Source organism: Muscardinus avellanarius (genome assembly GCF_963383645.1).
Source record: "Muscardinus avellanarius genome assembly, chromosome: 15".
Taxonomy (NCBI): Eukaryota; Metazoa; Chordata; class Mammalia; order Rodentia; family Gliridae; genus Muscardinus; species Muscardinus avellanarius.
In genome coordinates, this window is record NC_137801.1 from 18,660,835 (window position 1) to 18,683,717 (window position 22,883).

The 22,883-nt window shown below is 45.3% G+C and overlaps 1 protein-coding gene across 3 annotated transcripts in view; it reads right to left on the minus strand.

Annotated features, from left to right (window-relative positions):
* ATAD2B (ATPase family AAA domain containing 2B) overlaps positions 1-7,887 on the minus strand; it is a gene marked incomplete at both ends in the record, with an annotated part of 143,164 nt that extends 135,277 nt beyond the window's left edge. For all 3 annotated transcript variants that reach the window (XM_080711476.1, XM_080711475.1, XM_080711474.1), the window contains one exon: positions 7,678-7,887. In XM_080711476.1, coding sequence (XP_080567602.1) covers positions 7,678-7,887 — 210 coding nt within the window. The remainder of the gene's footprint in view (positions 1-7,677) is intronic.
* Positions 7,888-22,883: the final 14,996 nt, after the last annotated feature.

Here is a 22,883-nt window from a genome sequence, read left to right on the forward strand (position 1 = left end):
CTACAAAAGTATTTTCTTTATACCATTATGATGTATGAATACAGTGCACCAATAAAAAAATAAAGAAATAAAAAAAAAGAAAAGAAAAAAAGGCCAGCGGCAGGTGGGGACAGGGTGGCACACCTGTAATTCCAGTACTTGAGAGGCTAAAACAGGAGGATCCCATGTTCAAGGACGGACTCAGCAAGTAGTGAGACTTACATCAACCTAGCAAGACCCTGTTTCCAAATAAGAAATAAAACTGGGCTGGGGGTATAACTCAAATGTATAATGCCTCTGGGTTCAATCCCCAGCACCACCCAAAAAAGAAATATACACTAGGAGAATTTGAACATAAACATTTTACTGGATAAAATTTTAAGTAGCACTTAAGTTGGGCATAGTGAAGCAAGCCTACAGTATGAGCTATTCAGAAGGCCAAGGAAGGAGGATCACTTGAGCCCAGGTGCTGAGACCAGTAAATCTGATCTAAAAGAACCTATGTCAGAAAGGTAAAATAATTATGTGGGTATACAGGGTCACAATGTAAACAATATCCCTTACTAAGGGACTAAAAACTGTTAAAAGTCTTAAACCCCTATGCAGACCTGTAATTCCAGTACTTGGGAAACTGAGAGAGGAGGATCTTAGGTTCAAGGCCAACCTCAGCAACTCAGCAAAACCTTAGTTCAAAATAAAAAATGTAAACCTGGCATAGTGGCGCACACCTATAATCCCAGGACTTGGGAGGCTGAGACAGGAAGACCACAGGTTCAAGGACACTCTCAGCAACTTAGTGAGGTCCTCAATAACTTAGTGACACCCTGTATCAAATTAAAGATAAAATAGAAGCCGGGCGTGGTGGCGCACGCTTGTAATCCCAGCATTCGGGAGGCTGAGACCTGGAGGATCGCGGTTCGCGGACAGCCTCAGCTACTTAGTGAGGCCCTCTGCAACTCAGTGAGACCCGGTTTCAAAATAAAGAATAAAAAATAGGGCAGGGGGTATAGCTCAGGGGTCAAAAGCCCCTGGGTTCCATCCCCAGACCCACAAAAAAAAAAAAAAAAAAAAAAAGATAAAATAGGGCTGGAGTGTAGCTTGAAGGTAGACTGCCCCTACATTCCAATCACAAACACACACACACAAAAAAAAAACATTACTGATCTATTAATACTTTTTTTTTGGTGGTACCCCAGCTCTATTTTTTCATTATTTTTGAAACAGGGTCTCACGGAGTTGCAAAGGGCCTCACTAAATAACAGTAACTGAGGCTGTCTGTGAACTGTGACCCTCCTGTCCAGCCTCCCGAATTACAAGGGATCGCAAGGGGTTGTGCCACCACACCCGCACATTGTTTTAAGAACAATGATTAGAGCTAGGCATGGTGGTACATGCCTGTAATCTCAGCTTTTGGGAGGCTGAGACATGAGGATCACAGTTCGCAGACAGCCCCAGCTACTACTTAGTGAGGCCCTCGGCAACTTAGTGAGACCCTGTTTCCAAATAAAGAATAAAAATAGGGCTAGGGGTGTAGCTCAGAGGTAGAATGCCCCTTTCGACCCTTAGTACCACAAACAAACAAAAAAAGAAGATAATGCCAAATATCAGCAAGGAAATGGAGATACAGAAACTCTCACACACTAGTCCTAGGAATGGAGACTAAAGCAGCAAACTGGAGCTAATACTTATTTTAAGTACATGGATACTCAATTCCATTCATGAGTATCTATATCAAAGAAAATTTCACACCAAATCCCTAAGCCATTGTATAAGGGTTTTGCTTGCAGCAGTATTTGCAGTATCAGGGACTTGCACTAGAGTGCATGTAGTTAATATGCAATGAATGTGCCCTATGACATACACGGCAGCAATTAGGCAGAGTGACTCTGCATACACACAGCCAGCAACTTAAATAATAAAATGAAAGCTAGGCGCGGTGGTGCACACTTGTAACCCCAGCATTTGGCAGGCTGAGACATGAGGATGCTGTTCCGGACAGCCTCAGCTACTTAGTGAGAGGGTCTTTGCAACACAGTAAGAACCTGTTTCAAAATAAGGAATAAAAAAATAGAGCTGGGGATGTCACTGGAGGTACAGTGTCCCTGAATTCCATCCCCAGTACCACAAAAAATAAATAAATAAATAAATAAGCTCTAGAGCTAAATATCACTTATGAAAACTTAAATACATGCACATGAACAAATACAGTAGCCAGGTTATCTGTTATTCAAATATGTTAAATATGCTGTTGAGAGCACTACTGAATCTTTTGGGACAACAAGTATAAATTGTGATTATGCCAGGCAAATAGGAACTGTCCTGGGCTAACAGGGACATAAGGTAACCACTATTTTTTGTAAACTGGGAAAGCAAGTCTTGATTAAAAAGATACACTCAGTTATCTTTTTTCTTTTCCTTTTTTTCCCCCCCTCCTGGTACTGAGGATTAAGATCAGGGCATTCTACCTCCATTATCAGTTCTTTTTATTTTTTATTTTGAAACAGGTTGCTAAATTGCTGGCGTTGAGCCTGTGATACACTACCATGCCAGGCAACATCAAGGTTCTTAGATAACGTAAATGAAAATAATAATCCAAAACACATAATTTTCCTCTATTTCTTTCAAATTACATTCCTACCCCCAAAAAATACACAATAACCAACAAACAAGTTTTTAAAATAACTTCAGCTGGGGATGATGGTACATATTTTGGCACGATGGTGCAATACTTGGGAGGCTAAGACAGAAGGACAGCCTCGGCAAGTAGTGAGACTCTCATCAACCTAATGTCATCCTGTTTCCAAATAAAAATAAAAGAGGGCTGGAGATATTGCTTGGAGGTAGAATGACCCTGGTTAAATCCCCCAGTACCATAAGAAAAAAAAAATCTAAATTCAAAACTGTTAGACTACTCCAGTCATTCTCTCAGGAATACTCTAAATCCTAACCACAAAACCATTATCACAGTGAAGTCACTAACCATACAGTGTGCAAAAAGTTGGCTGTCACATAAGAACAATTTCCTCTAACCATAAATTTCTACCAAATCTCCACAATAATATCCTTTTCTTTTATTTATTCACTTAATTCCAAATTTGCCACAAAAGGAGGTGAGACATTAAAGGGCTAATAGGAGGCAAGAGTGGTATAAGCATCAGATACAATGATTAGACAAATATGAGTTTAAGGTGTGTCTGGCCCCCACCCAAACCCACAGAGAGTGTGATGGTACACACTAGTAATCCTGGTGAATTGTGACAGCTTTAACAAGTAGTGAGACTCTCAACCACCTAGTAAGACCCTGTTTCAAAACAGGGCTAGGGGTGTAGAATGCCTTTGAGTTCAATCCCCAGAACCACAAAACAAAAAAATAAAAAACAAGCCTGGCATGGTGGCACATCCTTGTAATCCTAGTACTTGAGAGGCTGAAACAGGAGGATCGCAAATTACAGGACAGTCTCAGCGAGTAGTGAGACTCTCTTCAACCTAATGAGATCTTGTCTCCAATAAAAATAAAATAGGACTGGGGATGTTGCTTGGAGGTAGAATGCTACTGGGTTAAATCCCCAGTACCAAAATAAAATAAAATAATAAATAAATAAATAAACAAACTCAAGCCAAGAGTGCAGAGGTACACACTTTAATCCCAGTACTTGGAAGTCTGAGACAAGAGGACCACAGGTTCAAAGCCAATCTCAAAAATTTAGCAAGGCTGTCAGGAACCTAAGGAAACCTTGATTCCAAATAAGAAATAAAGTTGGCCTGGTGGTATAGCATGGAGGAAGAATGCCTCTAGGTTCAATCCCAGTACCACAAAAAAAAGAAAAGAAAAGAAAGAAGGGTGACTACTAGGGACAAAGGAGATGAAATGAAGAGGTGATAGACAAAAGGCAATAGTTTCACAAATAATTCTAGAGACCTAATATATAGCACAGTGCCTACAGCTTAGAATACTGTATTGTATACATAAACCTCCTAAGGTAGATCTTAAGTGTCTTACGACAATAAAGTGACAGTAATAATAGTAGTATTAGAGGGCAGAAAACGTGGGGAGTGACAGGCATGTCTGTAGTCCTCATGGCAGTGGTTTCCAGGTGTGTACCCACACATAAACTCACCCAGTTGAATACATTAAGTATGGCTTTATATATATATATATATATATATATATATATATATATATATATGCAAAAACAAATAAAAGCTCTAACACTTAAAAAACAGGAACACAAAAAATCATTCCGGTCATAGAACATACCCTGTTTATTCCCCTAACCTACACATGCACTACATGGGGAAAAGAGAAAAAGAAATAGCCCTTGGTAATGTGGCATTTTAGAGCAAATGGAAAGTCTTAAGACACAATAAGTGAAATAACTTTAACACAGTCAAAGGGAGGAGAAAAAAAGTCAGCATCAAGTGTTGTTAAGTGAAGGCCAGGAATGGTGGCACATGCTTATAATCCCAGTACTTGGGAGGCTGAGACAAGAGGATCTGGGTTCGGGGCCACCCTCAGCTACTTAGTGAGGCCCTCTGCAACTCAATAAGACCCTGTTTCAAAATAGAGAATAAACCGGGTGTGGTGGCGTACACTTGTAATCCCAGCCCTTGGGAGGCTGAGACAGGAGGACTGCAGAGGTTCGAAGCCAGCCTCAGCTACTTAGTGAGACTCTCAGCACTTAGTGAGACCCTGTTTCCAAATAAAGTATAAAATAGGTCTGGGAGTATAGCCTGGAGGTAAAAAAGCCCTGGGTTCCACCCCCAGTACCACCAACAAAAAAAAAAAAAAAAAAAAAGAAAAGAAAAAATAGGGCTGGGGTTTAGCTAGGAGGTAGAATGCCCCTGGGTTCCATCCCCAGTACTGCAAAAAAAAAAAAGGGGGGGGGGGTAAGCGAACACAGTAAAAAGCATAAAAAGTAGAATTTCTCAATAACTATTTTAAAAAGAGAAAAATATTTCTTCCTTCAAAAAGAAGAGTCTTCAGCCAGGAGTGGTGGCACACGCTTGTAATCCTTACGCTTGGGAGGCTGAGACAGGAGGATCGCACAGGTTCGAAGCCAACCTCGGCTACTGAGTGAGACCCTGTTTCCAAAATAAAATATAAAAAAAGATAGGTCTGGGAGTATAGCCCGGAGGTAGAAAGCCTCCGGGTTCCACCCCTAGTACCACCCAAAAAAAAAAAAAAAAAAAGTCTTCTGAGACAGCATGGGAAATCCCATTCTCTAAGATTTTTATAGACACAAGCAAATGTTTATTACAAATCCCACAGACAAAAAGAGTAATGTTATGTACACCACAAAGAGTAAACAAGAAGTGCTGAATTCTATACTATAAAACCAACTGCAGTGCCGGGCAGGGTGGCATATACTTGTAATCCCAATACTTAGGGGGCAGGAGATGAGACAAGAAAATCGCAGGTTCCAGGCCCGCCTCAGCTACTCAGTCAGGCCACTGGCAACATAGTGAGACCCTGTTTCAAATTAAAGAATAAAAAATAGGGCCGGGGAGTATACGTCAGAGGTAAAATACCCCCCCCTGGGTTCCACCCCCAGTGCCGGAAAAAAAAATACAAAACACAAAATACAAGGCTGGGGGTATAGCTCAGAGGTAGAACACCTCTGGGTTCATCGCTAGTACCTACTCCCCCCCAACACACACAGTCTTAAAATCTTTCAGAAAAGCAGGGTACTGTGGCACAGGACAGCAAGCAATGGATCTCACAAGTTCAAGACTAGCTCAAAACCAACCTGGGCAAACATAACACCCCTATCTACCAAAAAAAAAAAAAAAAAAAGTATCTCAGAGAAAGTAATTAGGTCATTTCATCATCTAAAGTCATAACATAATTTTCTAAACTAAAAAACAAATATTTCAAAGTCAATCTTAAATAACCTGTCATATATGTTCTCTTAAAATTTTTTAAAAGGTTTTTAAAATATTTCATTAGTGTTTTTTCTAAAAAGAGCTCTAATATCTTTCATTCTTCTAGCAATTTAAAAGCTACCAAATGTTCATTTCTACATTAGATTATTGATTCCTTGCCTTTTAACATCTCCATAACAGCTGCTTGACAAGATTACCTCACCTTATTCCTCAGGGGATAAGGACAGCATGATATCCATGAATTCAAAAATGGGACCACAGGCTGCTCCGAGAAACGAGCTAATTGTTTCAGATGAGTTTGACATGGCTCTAATAGACTAGGCATTCATAGCATGATACAATTATGTGCTTTGCTTACACTCTATAAGTATTTGATTTGCACTTAAGTGTAGACAACAAATTTTTGTAAAATTATTTGAAAATATGATAGCATCTATAGGTCAAGAAACTTGTATTACAGAAAGCCTAGTTTCCAGAATACTTATTCTGAATAGTTGCACAACTTCTGGATTTAGGTTTCTTAGTTCAATCAAACAGACCTATAAGCTCCTAAAATAGTCTATCAACTAGCAGTTCTGTTCCAGATTTTGAGCAAATAAAAGCAAAAACTATTTTCAAAGATACAATAAATATATTTCAAAGCAGTGTGGTAAAATAATTCTTCTATGTACGCAATTTGTTAGGAGTCAAAACAGTATGAGACACAAAAAGAGAAAAAGCATACACAAATTCCAATCCTGCAGACCCCTGGAGAACCTTAAACAGTGCTTTCCCTCCCCATCCGAATAACAAACTGCCATGAATTTAAAGGAGTATTTTAAATGAAACGCTTTTCCAGCCAAATTACTTAGTAAGTTAGCATCTTTCTAGACAGAAGCAACATCTTCTCTAAATTCAGAACAAATTTCATAACACAAACTTGTCAATACCTTTAAGGTGATAAATCTATGTGGTAGCCCAGCGTTTTACACTATGGGTAACAAAATTTCAACATCTTTCGATCTTTTTTTTAAGAATTAAATCATTACCTGCTTCTTCGAATGTCCCTTTGGGAAGGGTATGGACGACAGTGTTAATTCCTCTTGTAAACTACCTCCCTAACAAGAATATAGACAGCCAACAAACCATGTAATTTCGGGATGATGGTGCCCATTAAACATGTTTCTGTCCACATACTCATTGTGTGACATGAAAGCCTAGTCCCTACTAGAACCTTGGCTAGCTAGCTGGCGGATTCTCCAGCTACAGTATCACGTTTGCTCTCCCCTGCCCGGAGAAGCGGTGGGAGCGTAATTTTGTTTTTAAAGTTGATGTCAGAGCAGCTACAAACTTTTTTCAGCATCTCTGCTTGGCTGCCAACTGGAGCTCTGTTCACTTCCTCACCAACTTGAACCACCCCCAAACTGAGAGTACGCGGAGCTCGACAGCAGCAGGAGCCGACACACTTTCAAGAAGGCTTTGACACCGCAGGAAACTTTCACTTCTCCAACCCTCCACCCGGGCACTCGGGACCTTCGCTCTCGCTTCCCCGTGGAACTCCCCTGTGAAGCAGGGCAAGGACACGGGAGCAGCTCATCCCGACGGTCCCCAAAGGACCCCCAAAGCCCGCTCTCCCGGACTCCAGTGCTGTCTCCACACAAAAGAACCGGGCCAGCATTGCCAGGGGCTCCATCGCGGCCCTTCCGCCGCTGCCACCCTCCGCCGCGCCCGCGGACCTGGTCTCCGGCCTCCCGCGAACCTGGTCCGGCCCGGCCAGACAAAGCCGGGCCTGGGGCCGGCGCGGGCGAGCGTCGGGCCGCGGGCCGCCGCGCTTACCCGGGCCTCGTCCAGGGCGACGCCGGCGCCTCCGCTCCCCCCGGCCTTGGCGGCCGGGCAGCTGGCAGCGCGGGTCTTGGAGGAGCGGGTCCGAGAGGAGATGAAATGGCTGCTGCCTGCGGGCGCCCCCGGCTCGGCGCCGGCCCCAGGCCCGGGCCCAGGAGCCTTGGACCCGAGGAGGCGCAGGGAGCTCTTCCGGGTGTTCACCATGGTCCGCCCGGGCACGCGCCGCGCCCGGGAGCCGCGGGAGGCCGCCGGCGGGCGGGCGGGCGGCGGCGGGCGGCGGGCACCGCGATCGGCTCTCCGCAGGCGGGCAGGCCGGGCCGGCGGCGGCAGCGCCGCGGAAGGGACGGCGGCCGAGCGGGCGGTGGCGGGCGCGGGCGCGGGCGCGACGCCGCGAGCCGGCTGCACGGCCCCTCGCCGGCTTCGCCCTCCTCAGCGGGAGCCGAGCGGCGCCGCCATTTCTGCCCCTTTCTCTCTCGCTCTCGCTCGCCGGCTCCGTGCGTCGGGCTCGAGCGCCGCAGGGCCGCCGAGAGCGCTCCCGGCCGCGGCCACTGCGGGGCGCTGCGCGCGCGGGCGCCTCCCGCAGGCCCCGCCCGCCCCGCCGGCCCCGCCGGCCCCGCCCCGCGCCGCGACGCTCTGGGCTGCGGCTGGCGGCCGTCTCGCCGGTGTCTGGGCGGGGGATGGGGAAGCCGAGCTGGGTCCCGGAGCCTCGCCGCCTGGCACGGCCCGAGCACCCCGCACCCCGGCACCCCAGTGGCCTGGATGGCGCCAGGCGCCGCTGGCAGAGGCCGGGGTGAAGGGGACCGCTGATGAGGACGCACTGCGCTGAGCTGAAATCCCAGAGCTACCCAAGGCAAGACCCTGAACTTGAGCCTCACTCTTCATGGCTGAAAAAATTAGAATGTCAACTGTGATCAATTAAGTCTGTGCAGTATCAGGCACACGGTAAGCTGAAGCAGAAAAGGAGAGAAAAACAAAACGCTGGAACCCTGCGTCTCCAAACAAAGCAAGGCAGGGTCGTTTAGTATAACCTTAGCCAGATCTAAGGCGGAGTCTTCTAAGAACCTCGTCCATCACGGCCCCCTATCCCCGCCCGCAGAAGAATTAAGACAAAAAGCTGAGCCCAAAGATCAAAGTTTGTAATGAAACTTACAAAGAAAAATAAGCTACACAGTCAATATGAAAAGCCCTGCTGTTACGTAAGAATTATGTTCACTTCACAAATACAGTGCATTAGAGAGCCTACTGTTTATTGGGCAAAAGTTCTGCTTACTACACAATGAAAAACTGAAGACTCTAGAAATTCCTTTACAAATCAAGTGGCACCAAAATTAGACAGTTCTAGCCACCCAATCTTTTATCATTATTGTTATTATTCGTAAAAAAAAAAAATGGGAATGGAGGTAATTTTGTGTGTGTGGGAAGCCGTATGGGTTCCAGAAAAGCAGCTGAGTCCTTACACTGCATTCCACACCCTCCCCTGGCCACTTCACTCCATTTACCGCAGACCTCCAAATGGATGTGGATAACTCCTAATGGAAATGGGCCGGTATTTTCCTGGGTCGGGTAGCTATGACATCATTGAGTAAACAGTTCCATTTCCTGCAGAAAGAGGATGGTTTATGAAGTATCCGATGGAGATTTACGGTGTGAAAATAGCAAACAAAAGGTTTGTGAGCTTTCCTAGGTTTTAATTTTGTTATTGTCCTTACTCATGTAGGTCAGGCTTTTTGTTTACTATAACCTATATCACTATCAATTCATGCTTAGCCTAAACCCAGCTGGTTTGCCAGACAAGAAATCAAGATTTTAAGAAACAACATACTTCCCTCAAAGAGCTCACAGTTAAAAAGGGAATAAAGGAAACAGACAAGGAACCAGTAAACTGCAATAATGTGATAAGAAGGAAGGAGCCAGCATAGGCACAGGCTTGTAATTCTAGTACTTGGGAGGCTTGAAACTGGAGGATTGCAGGTTCAAGGCCAACCGCAGCAATTTAGTAAAGTACGCTGCAATTTAGCAAGACCCAGTTTCAAAATCAAAGAATAAGTCAGGCCTGGTGGCGCACACTTTTAATCCCAGCATTCAGGAGGCTGAGACAGGAGGATCATGGTTTGTAGACAGCCTCAGCTACATAGTGAGGTCCTTTGCAACTCAGTGAGACCCTGTTTCAAAATAAGGAATAAGCCGGGCATGGTGGCACCCACTTGTAATCCCAGCATTCGGGAGGAGGAGACCAGAGGATAGCGGTTTACGGACAGCCTCAGCTACTTAGTAAGGCCCTCCACAATTTAGTGAGACCCTGTTTCAAAATAAAGAATAAAAAAATAGGAGCCTGGTGTGGCACACGCTTGAAATCCCCGTATGTGGGAGGCTGAGACAGGAGGATTGCGCAGGTTCAAAACAGCCTCAGCTGGCTTAAGAGACCCTGTTTCCAAATAAAAATATAAAATAGGTCTGGAAGTGTAGCCCGAAGCTAGAAGGCCCCTGGGTTACATCCCCAGTACCACCAAAAAAAAAAAAAAGGGGGGGGGGGCAGGGGGTGTAGCTTGGAGGTCGAATGCCTCTGGGTTCTATCCCCAGACCTGCAAAAAAAATTTTTTTTTAATTTTAAAAATAAAGAACAAAAAATAGGGCTGGGGATGTAGCTCAGAGGTAGCTTGAGTTCCAATCCAAGTACTGCAAAAAATAAAAAAATAAATAAAATAATAAAATCAGTCTGGGCATATAGCTTAGAGGTAGAATGCCCCTGGGTTCTATCCCCAGTACCACAAAAAGAAAAAGAAGAAGAAGAAAAAGAAGGAGGAGGAGGAAGAGGAGGAGGAGAAGAAAGGAAGAAAGGAAGGAAGGAAGGAAGAATGGGAGATAGGGACATATCTCAGAAATAGAGAACTTGCCTAACAAGCTAAATGCTCTGGGTTCTATACCCAGCACTGTTCCCCCCTCTCCCAAGAAAATATGAAGCAAAGACCTCTAACTCAATACCACCAAAATATTGCAATCCTGCACATTCCACAGAAATGAAAACTTTATGTACACAAAAAACATACACCATTGTTACTACATCCAAATCAAGGTACAGTACAATAAAAAGGCTTACTGATACAAGCAAAACTTGCATGGACCCCAAAAGCATTGCACTACAAATAAAAGAAAGGAAATACCATGCATGAGAATAGAAAACAGTAAAATAGTAAACAAAAATAATGGAGAAATTCAGTTAAACAGAAGAAAGAAAAATGGCCGGGCTTGGTGGCACATGTTTGTAAATCCCAGCATTTGGGAGGCTGAGACATGAGAATCGGAAGATCACTGTTCACAGCCTCAGCTACTTAGTGAGGCCCTTTACAACTGAGACCCTGTTTCAAAATAAAAAATACGGCTGAGGGTGTAGCTCAGAGGTAGAATGCCCCTGGGTTCCATCCCTAGAACCGCAAATAAAATAAAAATAAATAAATAAATAAATAAGGCTGGGGGTATAGGTCAGAGGTAGAATTCCCCTGGGTTCAAACCTCAATATTGCAAAATAAAATAGAATGCCCAGGGTTTAATCCCATGAATTAAAAAAAAAAAAGTTGGGTGTGGTAGTACACACCCATAATCCTAGTTCTTGGGAGGCTGAGACAGAGGATCACAGGTTCAAGGCCAGCCTCAGCAATTTAGGGAGACCCTGTTTCAAATTTTTTTAAAAAAAAGGCTAGAGGTATAGCTCAGAGGTAGAAAGCCCCTGGGTTCAATCCCCAGTACCATACACATGCCCACACAGACACACACACAAAAAAAATAGGAATTAGAAGAGACTTTACTCAACATGATAAAGGGCATTTATGAAAAATTCATCTCTAATATCACAATAGTGAAAAACTAAACAGCTTTTCCTCTAAGATTGGGAATAAGACAAGAAAGCCTTCTTTCACCTTTGCTATTTTACATTGTACTAGAAATTCTAGCTGGAGGAATTAGTCAAGAAAAAGAAATAAACTGCATCCACATGAAAGAGGAAGAAGTAAGACCAGGTGCATACTTTTAATCCCAGCAACTCAGGAGGCTGAGACATAAGGCTTGCAGGTTCAAGGCTAGCATGCAGAACTTTAGCAAGCCCCGCTTCAAAAAATATATATATAATTTTTTATAAATATATATGATAGTTTCACCTAAAAAAAAGAAAAAAAATTATCTGGTAAGAAAGAAAGCAAAAAAAAAAATTGAAATGTTATCTTTAAGTCATCAAAAGCTTAGTATCAGACAAATGAAACTGTTATGTGAGATTATCATTTTTAATTTTGAATAAATTGCTATAATACTAGATGTCAAACACTAAGCCAAGCATGGGAAGGAGGGATGGGGAGGGAATGGGGTGGGGATCGGGTGGGGGCTGACTGGGCGAAGTGTGCATGTATGTCTACAAAAGTTTGTATCCCACTATGATGTATGAATACAGTGCACCAATAAAAAATTTTAAAAATATATATATATATATAATTTTTTTTTTCAAAAAGGGCTGGAGGTGCAAAACAGAGGTAGAATGTCCCTGGTTTCAATCACAAACCACAAAATTAAAAAATTTTAAAGCCCTTCAAGCCAGGCAGGGCGGCCTTCATTTGCAATCCTGGTATTTGGGAGGCTGAGACAGAAGATTGCAGGTTCCCGCCAGCCTCAGCAACACAAGACCCAATGCAACTTCATGAGACTCTGTTTCAAAATAAAATAGGACTGGGGGTGCAGGACTCAGAATATAATACCCTTGAATTCAATATCTAGTACCACACACACACAAAAAAAAAAATGTTTTTCAGAATAAATTTAACCACAGCAATATAAAATTTGTGCGCTTAAATCCACAAAATTAAAACTAAGTAAATGGAAACACATCAGTGCAATGCAACCAACTCCTATGAAGAGCCCAGTGATTTGCTCTGTATTGGTTTTTATGGTCCTGATGATTGTCAATATCCAAAGTAATCTACTAAATCAATACAACCGCCGGGCGTGGTGGCGCACGCTTGTAATCCCAGCATTCGGGAGGCTGAGACCTGGAGGATCGCGGTTCGCGGACAGCCTCAGCTACTCAGTGAGGCCCTCTGCAACTCAGTGAGACCCAGTTTCAAAATAAAGAATAAAAACTAGGGTAGGGGGTGTAGCTTGGAGGTCAAATGCCCCTGGGTTCCATCCCCAGACCCGCAAAAAAACAAACAAAAAAAAAAAAAAATACAACCAACCCCTATCAAAATTCCAATGATTTTCATTTTTTGTTTGTTTTTGTAGTACTGGCCATTGAGCCTACATTCTTAAACTTTTGATCCTCCTGTCTCAGCCTCCCCAATAGCTGGTATTACAGGCATGCAGCACTTTTTTCTTTACAAAATAGGAACCCCAATCTTATAGCCAGGTGTGATGGCACCCGCTTATAATCTCAGTACTTGGGAGGCAAAGACAGCAGAATTTCAGGTTCAGACACAGCCTCAGCAAGCGGCGAGACTGACATCAATCTAACAAGACCCTGTTTGCATCTACTCTAAAGTAGAATGCCCCTGGGTTAAACCCCTAGTACCACACACAACAAAAAAAAGAAAACTCAATCTTAAAACTCATAGAACTGAAAGAGCCCCTGAAAAAACAATCTTGAAAAAGAAGAGCAAAGTTAGAGGGCTCACGCTTCTTTTTTTTTCGTGGTACTGGGGGTGGAACCCAGAGGCTTTCTACCTCTGGGCTATACTCCCAGACCTTTTTTTTTAATATATATATATTTGGAAACAGGGTCTCACTAAGCTGCTGAAAGCCTAAGTAGTTGAGGCTGGCTTTGAACCTGCACGATCCTCCTGTCTCAGCCTCCCAAGCACGGGGATTACAAGCGTGCGCCACCACGCCCGACTGAGGACTCACACTTCTTGATTTCAAAACCTATTACAAGGGTGTATTCATTTCGAGACACCCCTTCAGGCCAGACTAGTATGGAGCTGTTCCTATTCTCTGTATTTCTATCTTTTCCTCTTTTTCTGTTTTTCTGGGTTTTTTTTTTTGTTTGTTTGTTTCTTTGGGGAGTTTTCGGGAAATTATTCCCAGGGGTCTAACAAAGATCCCTGGGGACAGTTTCCCAATCCATAACATAATTTGGCGCCCAACGTCTTGAGGCGACGTGGGGCACGTGGCTCTGTATTTTTCACGGGACTTTTTGTCCAGTGGGCCAGTGGGGAACAGCTGGTGAGCTGGAGCTAAAACTACCATAGAGCACTCTTTGTGTCACGACATCTCTGAAAGTGAGTTCCAGGGCATCTCGTCGGTGGTCTTAGTATCACTGCACCCCAAAAGGTATGTACCTTCCTGGAGTGAGAAGGAGTTCCCCCAGAATGACCGTGATCGTCCAGTGTCTGGGAGGCAATCCTGACTTCGTGGGGAACCCCCGACCAAAAGATTAGCCCACAGTCGAATCCCCTCCAGGAAGAAGCCCCTTTAAATAGTGTAGGGGACAATGGCGGACTGAGGACCTCCTCCTGGCTTACTATACAAGCCTTAGTGGCCGCCAGTACGCAATCTGGGATCCGCACCCTTCGGGGGTAAGATCCTTGCAGCCTATGCCTACGTAAGGGGAGCAGGGCCAGTGCTTGGTCCTTACTGAGGCTTCTCGTAAACCGCCATTGTCTTGTTAGGCCCAATGAGTGCCCATCCATTCTGCCCACATCACGGATGGGACACTGTTAAAATCCCTATACAAGGTTAAATCTAAAGAGAAATGCCCATGGCCCACCTAGAGAAAGCTCCGCAAACAGGAGACACAAGCCAGCAAATGTTGTTTTTTTCCGTATTTGAAACAGGTTCTAAGGAAATAAGCTAAAGGAGGGTAAATGAACAGAGAAAGCTCCCCAAACAGGAGACGCAAGCCAGCAAAAGGTAGTAAGTTTTTTTCAGTGGTTAAATACAAGTTCTAAGGAGATAAGCTAGTTTGTTTTTAGTGGCAGGGTCTAGGAAGCATGGCCATTAGCAACTGAGGCCACGTGCACCCTGTTGGTCGCTATGTATGGCAGGTCGTAGTCACCAGCAACTAGTGGAAGCCATAATGGGTAAGCTTTTCCAAAAGCTCAAAAAGGGAAAAAAACCCTGGTAAAAGTTTTTGCCAGGCAGGTCTGCTGGGTAATGGCCACACCCGAGAGATATTGTCAGGCATTCAGCAGGCAGTTACAGCTCCATTTGCATAACAAAAGCCCTCAGGGAGGAGCAGCTCTAGGAGGAGGCCACACCTGGCTGCTGGTGGCTGGAAGGTTGGAGGCCCCTCAGAAGTGAAATAGATACAAGGAAGCAAATTAATAAGACCATTTTTTTTGGAAAATGGCAATCTTTTCAGCTAGAAAACCTCATTGAGAGACAGGACAGGCACAGTGAAAACAGATCCAAGGCAGGAGGGAGGTGGCTACAACTCCAAGCTTGGACTAGCTTTCTGGTGGACAGTACAGCCACAGTATTGCTCCATGTGGTCCACGGTGGACGTCCCCAGCTGGACCACTGGCTTTAGGGGTATATCCTAAATGCTAGGTAATTCACTGGTTTTTGAGTGGGAAGCTCTGGGGAGAGTGGGCGACCTTGCCCAGACAGACCACTAAAACCACACCCTCTCTCTCTCAAGGGGGATCCCAGCAACCCAAAGTAAGTGTCTTATCTCCACTTGCATGTGTTCTCCAAAGCGGAGGAAAAAGCTGGATCCCAAACGCTAAAGAAAGCTCTCGTGTTGTTTTTTTCTGCACCTAAGTATGGCCACAGTATGCGCTGGGGGGGAACAATAACACGTGGCCCTGCCAGGGAGGTTTAAAGTAGCTTATCTTCAGCTGTTCTTTAACTTCAGAGACCACCAGATTTCTTTAATGATTGCAGGGTTGAGACAATTGTGGCAGCCTTGGCTAAGGTAGTGTGGGGAGGGAGAGTTTAAAATTCAATCTGTCCATATGCAGTTCTTTTTACAGGCTGAGTTTAAAGCAATATCACCAACTCAAAACAATAGGTGTTGGCATTCTTAAATCTTTACCCGGTAGAGCAGGAGGCCATCCTCAGACTGCAGGCTGCAAATTTGGTTTAACAGGGACTTGGAAAGACAGACGAGCAAAAGCCATTTAAGAATTCTGGCTGAGCACAGAAGCCTAGGCTCAAGTCTGTTTCAGGATGGAAAGCAAGGGCATCTCTGCAGTAATGCTCTCAACCAGGAGGCCAAAAAGGCCCTCTGAGGCCTGGCTCACAGTGCAAAGGGGGACCATTAAATGGCTGAGCGCCCCCAGTTCTGAAGGGAACTGGGGTCCCCAGACCTAGGTTCCCAGTAAATTACCACCATCTGAGTTGACTAAAAGAGCCTTAGGTGATCACGCAGTGAGATCTCAGAGGCAAGTTCTAAGGCGTTGCCCTTTCCAGGCCCAAGATCCAAAAGCTTAGCCAGGGTGGGGGGCTTAACAGGCCAGCCCTGAGCCATCTCTTTACTCAAGATTTAGCCTGCGACGTCCAGAATGACCTTCCCCATTCTACCATTCTTGGCCACACCAGAGAATTCAGCTCCTCTGCTAACAAAAGTTTTTTTTTCCTTTTGCTGGCTGCACTAAAGTTATTGCTCAAAGATACATTTTTTAAATCTCAATCAGTCTTAGCTAAAATGGTTACTTCAGAAAAGTTGTCCAGTTAGACTTCTGTGAGAGGTGATTAGATAAAGTTATTTTCTTCTTTGACAAAATCAATATTTTAAGACATTAGGAATGCTTTTATGATGTCATGGATTTCCATGGTAATTTATGATAGTTTTTAAGGTGTGTGGTCAAATAAAATATGCACTGTCTTTAATATTACTCCTTTTGCAAAATTAAGGTTTTAAGGTGTTCGTGGTAACCTGTATTGTAAGTGTTATCTCATAGGGTTAAAGCTTTGCAACAGACAGAACCTGACAGACATCGAGGCCCTTTGGATCATCATAGACGCACACGGCATGGACCCATCTGATTCCCCCATCCAACTACATGCATGAATGTTACCCTAAAGCTGGGGCCCAACAACTTCGCCCCTGTTCAGCTCGAAGCAGTTTATGACCGACTCGACATCCTTATTCCTTTGCTGAGGGGTACATTCATGCGATAAAATGAGGGAAAATGAATGGAAATTGAGCTCATGTTAAATGTTTGTAAAATTGTAAATGCCAAAATGTATTTTCTGTATCTACCTTTGGCCTGACAGATGTCAGGAAGTTACTAGACAGAGGGGGGAATGTACCAGTACTGGGAACGGCCTAGGAAGATTTGGGAAAGCTCTGATTATTAATATATTTCAAAAGAAAATAATTGGTATATTTCAAAATAGTTGTGTCAAAATGGCAGCAGACATGGGTAAAGAAAGGACTTGATTTCTGTCTGAAACAGGCAGCTATTCCAATGTAAATTAACCTAGCTCAAAGCAATTAACCAGTCAATAGGAAAGAACTAGGCCCTTCTCTATCTAAAGACAGATCTTAGTTGAGGAGAACTAGGCCTTTCTCTAAAGACAGATCTACATGATTGAATAAGCTAGCTAAGATGGTAGGAGGGGTCAACCTTCATGGAAGGAGACACCTTGCTACACCCTATTGGGGGAGGTACCTTACAGGGTAAGGGGAGGTACCTTACAGGGACGTTCACTACATCAGAATTATGTAAACAAGATGGAGGTTATGGGTATAAAAAGTCCGGTCCAAGTGTAATCCCTTTGGTGTATTCATTTCGAATCACCCCCTCATGCCATTTTGGCATGGGGCTGTATTTCTATTTTCTGTATTTCTTTCTAATAAACTTCTTTAAATCTTAAAAAAAAAAAAAAAACCTATTACAAGCCGAGCGTGGTGGCACACGCTTATAATCCCTGCACTTGGGAGGCTGAGACAGGAGGATCACGCAGGTTTGAAGCCAGCCTCAGCTACTTAGTGAGGCTCTCAGCAACTTAGTGAGACCCTGTTTCCAAATAAAATATAAAATAGGTCTGGGAGTGTAGCCTGGAGGTAGAAGGCCCCTGGGTTCCATTCCCAGTACCACACACACACAAAAAAAACCTATTACAAAGGCACAACAATTAAAAAGTATCAAACTGTCTGATACTAGCATAAGAACAGATACATAGCCTGGCCTGGTGGCGCACGCTTGTAATCCCCCCTCCCTGCTTGGGAGGCTGAGACAGGAGGATCGCACAGGTTTGAAGCCAGCCTCAGCTACTTAGTGAGGCTCTCAGCAACTTAGTGAGACCCTGTTTCCAAATAAAATAGGTCTGGGAGTATAGCCCGGAGGTAGAAAGCCTCTGGGTTCCACCCCCAGTACCACACACACACACACACAAAACCAGATACATAATCAATGGAACAGAATTTAGAGTACTGAAATAAACTTATAAACCTATACATCTATGGTCAATTAATTATTTTCTTTTTGGTAATGGAGATTGGACCCAGGGGCATTCTACCTCTGAGCCTCCAAGATACACCCTCTAGCCCTGTTTTATTATTTTGGTCCTGGGGACTGAACCCAAAGGCATTCTACTTCCAAGCTACACACTTAGCCAAATTTTCTTATTTGGAAACAAGGTCTCATTAGGTTGCTGAGAGCCTCACCAAATTGCCAAGGCTGGCTTTGAACCTGCGATCTTTCTGTCTCAGCTTTTCAAGTACTGGGATTACAATCGTGTGCCACCACCCCTGGCTTTATTTTTATTTTGAAACAGGGTCTTGCTAGGTTGATGAGAATCTCAATATTTGCTGAGGCTGTCATGGAACATTCAATCCTGGTCCATTGATTTTGATGAGGGAAAGAATCCTCTCTTCATTCTAATAGTGTTGGAACAAAAACAAAACAATCCCCCCTCCAAAACAAACAAGCAAAAAACCTCAGAAGGACCCTCGTAAATGTTTCTTTGCCAAAAAACAAACAAACAAAAAAAAAAACAATCAAAGTAACTCCTTATGGTGCTTCAACAGACAAGAGGTCAGCAGCTGTTTTGAGTTGAACTCACCATGTAATCCTCAAATCCGTGAACAGCAGATGCTTCCAAAGACTCACAAGTTGCCTTTACCTGAGTGAGAACGCAGAGATCTGTAGGTGGGGCCAAATCTTCCTCTGACTCCAAGCACTAAGAACTGTAGAGTAAAAAAACAAATCTCAACTTGGTCAAATAAAGACTTTATTTGAAAGGATTATTGCAATTCAAGGGAGGTATCTTACAATAAGGAAAGAAGACTAGAGTAATAAGAGAGAATGTTCAACTGTCAAATGAAAAACAAGTCTAAAAGCCGGGCGTGGTGGCACAGGCTTGTAATGTCAGCATTTGGGAGGCTGAGACGGTAGAATCAGGGTTCACAGACAGCCTCAGCTACTACTTAGTAAGGCCCTTTGCAACTCAGTGGGACCCTGTTTCAAAATACTTAAAAATAGGGCTGGGGGTGTAGCTCGGAGGTAGAATGCTTCTGGGTTCCATCTCCAGCACCACACACACACAAAAAAAAAATCTAAACTGGGTGCTTTAGTGAGTGACTGTAATCTCAGTTACTCTGTAGGCTGAGGCAGGAGAATTACATGTACCAAAAGGGGGACACTGTCTCAAAAAAAAAAAAAAAAGTCCTGTGCTTCAGATGTAGCTCAAAAAAGCTCTAGGGATGCAGAATGCCCTTCAATTAAATACCCAGTACCGAAAAGAATCAGGGTTCACAGACAGCCTCAGCTACTACTTAGTAAGGCCCTTTGCAACTCAGTGGGACCCTGTTTCAAAATACTTAAAAATAGGGCTGGGGGTGTAGCTCGGAGGTAGAATGCTTCTGGGTTCCATCTCCAGCACCACACACACACACAAAAAAAATCTAAACTGGGTGCTTTAGTGAGTGACTGTAATCTCAGTTACTCTGTAGGCTGAGGCAGGAGAATTACATGTACCAAAAGGGGGACACTGTCTCAAAAAAAAAAAAAAAGTCCTGTGCTTCAGATGTAGCTCAAAAAAGCTCTAGGGATGCAGAATGCCCTTCAATTAAATACCCAGTACCGAAAAAAAAAAAGAAAGAAAGAAAGAAAGAAAGAAAAAAGAAAAAGAAACTCAGCTGGGCATGGTGGTGCAAATTTGTAATCCCAGCATTTGGGAGGTTGAGACAGGAGGATCGCGGTTTGCAGACAGCCTCAGTTACTTAATGAAACTCTTTGCAACTCAGAGATATCCTGTTTCAAATAAAGAATAAAAAATAGGGCTGGGAATGTAGCTCGGAGTTAGAATGCCCCTGGGTTCCATCCCCAGTACTGCAAAATAAGGGGGGGGGGGGCGTGGAGTTGGTCTGTTGCTTAATGGTAGGGCATTCGCTAGGCCTTCTGTTGGATGCCTAGCAACAGTCTAGACTTAGGTAAGGAGTGAATTTCAATAGATTTTTCCAGTCTTGGGAAGTAGGGGCGAGGGGGAGACTATCGCAAGAAAGAGAATTCTCTGACGAAGAGACCTGCAACAGTCTCATCAATAGAGCAGAAAAAGGCTTTTCCTTTCCAGGGAGGAAGGAGTAAAGGAGGCTGGACAGACAGACGTGGGTGTGGGCAGTGGAATGAAAGCCTGGAGGAGGCAAAGTTCGGGACCCGAATTCCGAGGTCAGCCTACTTTCCGGAGTAGTGGACCGGTGGGGAAGCGCTTTTTCTGCCTCAGGCTACAGGTGGGTCAAATTTTAGGGGTCTGCAGGTGAGATGCTTCACTCAAGGTTGGTCAAGTCGGGGCGGCTGGCATTTTGACCGGATAGCAAGTACCAGGAGTCCCGCTCATTTAGGGGGCACCGGGGATTGGAAGGGCTGTGTCAGACCTTGTCCCCGGTAACTGGGGGCATCCAGGAGTCGTTTCTAAATCCTACGGGGAAGGGTGGTCCTGGCTCAAAGTCCTCTCAGGAACACAGAGGGGTGGGGACTTCTTAACCGTCACTCTCCAGATGACGGGCTCGGGTCAAGTTCAACATGGGCACAATGCAGCGAAATCTCTCCAAGGAGTCAACTGGAGGCTGAAGAGGCCCGGAGGCAGGTGAGTGGACGCTGAGTCCTCAGGTGGGCCCACACCTAGCTCCCTGCATAGTCCACGCCCAGCAAGGAGGCGAGCGGCCGGATGCGGCCGCCATTAGTGCGCTGGCCCGGGACGCCCCAGGCGGCCCGCTGCGGTTGGCCCCGCCCCTCCACGCTCCCGCCGCGAAACGCCACGCCCCCGCCGCGCCCCCGCCGCGCGACGCCCCACGACGCCACGCCCCCTCCCCGCGACGCCGCAGGACGCCCCGCCCCTCCGCGCCCCCGCCGCGCGACGCCACACACGCCACGCCCCCGCCCCACGACGCCACGCCCCCTCCCCGCGACGCCGCAGGACGCCCCGCCCCTCCGCGCCCCCGCGCGACGCCACACACGCCACGCCCCCTCCGCGCGCTCCTCGGGGCTGCGCGCGGCCGGAGACGGAGGGAGGCGGGCCGGGTCCCCGCGGCGCGGCGGCGGAGCCTGCGAGGGTGGCGGCGCGCGGGGCCCGAGGCGCTGCGTCGGATCGGCGGCCGCGGGGCCCGCCGGCTGGAGTGGCCTGGGGACGAGGCGGCGAGGCCGCGCCCCGAGGCGGGTCTCCGCGGCCGCGCGGCGGGCTGGTGCGGGCCGACGGGCGTGGTCCTCTCCGGCCTGGGTCGCGGTGAGTCGGGCCGGGGTCCCTGCGGGCGGGCGGCTCCGGCCCAGCCCCGGGGACCGCGACCTCGGGCCCCGAGTGCTCGGGGGACGCCGCCCTGGCTCCTCTCCCAGGGCGCCCAGAAACTTCTACCGTGTGGTGTCAGGACCTTGCCAGAGCGGATGCCGCGGCAGCTCCGTCTGGAAACGCAGAAGATGCTTTAGGACGTCTCGTAGTCGATTTCTTAACCAGTCTCCCCAGACTCACTTTACTTGATATTTTGAAGAGCTGCAGTTCGCTGTTTCCCCATTTCATTTCTTTCTCCGTGTCTTTTCCCCCAATCTCGATAATAAGAGTTTATTACTTGTGGCGTCCAGGGTCGATTCCTTTGAGATGGCTCAAGAGGAAACTGTTGCTGTTAATGCAGGAAAGAGCAACGTGGTACTGTGAAGTATACCTAATTGTAATTTGGTTTTAGTGGGGAAAGCTCCGTAAAATTAAGGTAGCCGGGCATGGTGGTACACGCTTGGCAACCACGTATTTGGGAGGCTGAGACAGGACGATCGCAGGTTCGCAGCCAGCCTCGGCTACTTACTGAGGTTTTTGCAATGAGACCCTGTTTCAAAATTTTAAAATAAGGCTGAGACTGTAGCTCGCAGGTAAACTGCCGCTGGGTTCAGTCCCCCAGTACCGAAAAAAATAGTTAAGGTCTTCCATCTAAATATCCTGAAAAATTGTATTTATTTAAAAGGCAATTAAATGTAATGAATGTTGAGCATTTTTGCATAATACTGAAATTAGTGCTACACACTGGTGAAGTCCCATAATGAGTATGAATTGTGTGCAGGCCGTAGTTAAGTACATTGATGGGATGATATGAGGCAGAATACAGTATTATATGCAGTTACTGCTTATTGAGCACTTAGTCATACCTGGGCACTGTCCTGGATTTTTTTTTTTTTTTTCTGATAGGAAACGTTGAACCCAGTGGAATTCTATCTCCGAGCCATACCTCCAACCCTTTCTATTATTTTTATTTTGAAATGGGATCTCATTAATTTACTGAGGGTCTTGTGAAGTTGCTATGGCTGGCTTCCAACCTGCGGTCCTCCTGGCAGCCACGTTGCAAGGGCTAGGATTACAGGTGTGTGTGCCCAGCTGTCCTGAGTACTTTATGTGCATCTTTAGTTACTTAAAAATGCTTAATAGTAATTACTTAATACCTTAATTATTTAATATGCTATTCAAATTTAAGGATTGTGCATCGAGTGCTAACGCTATGATGGTAACGATTATAGATTCAGTCTTTAGACTAAAAAGACTTGTCTTTGGGCAAGGCAGATATTAAACAATCATGCAAATAGATACCAATAAACCAAGAAAGAGGCTAAAACCCATGAATGTGAAGTGCTTGTGAGAGAATGTAACAAAAGAGGTCCTGGGGATTAAACCCAGAGGCATTTTTTTTCCTTTTTTTTCTTTTTTGGTGGTGGTAGTGGGGTTTCTGGAAACCCTACCTCCGGGCTACACTCCCAGACCTATTTTATACATTTATTTGGAAACAGGGTCTCTTAAACCAG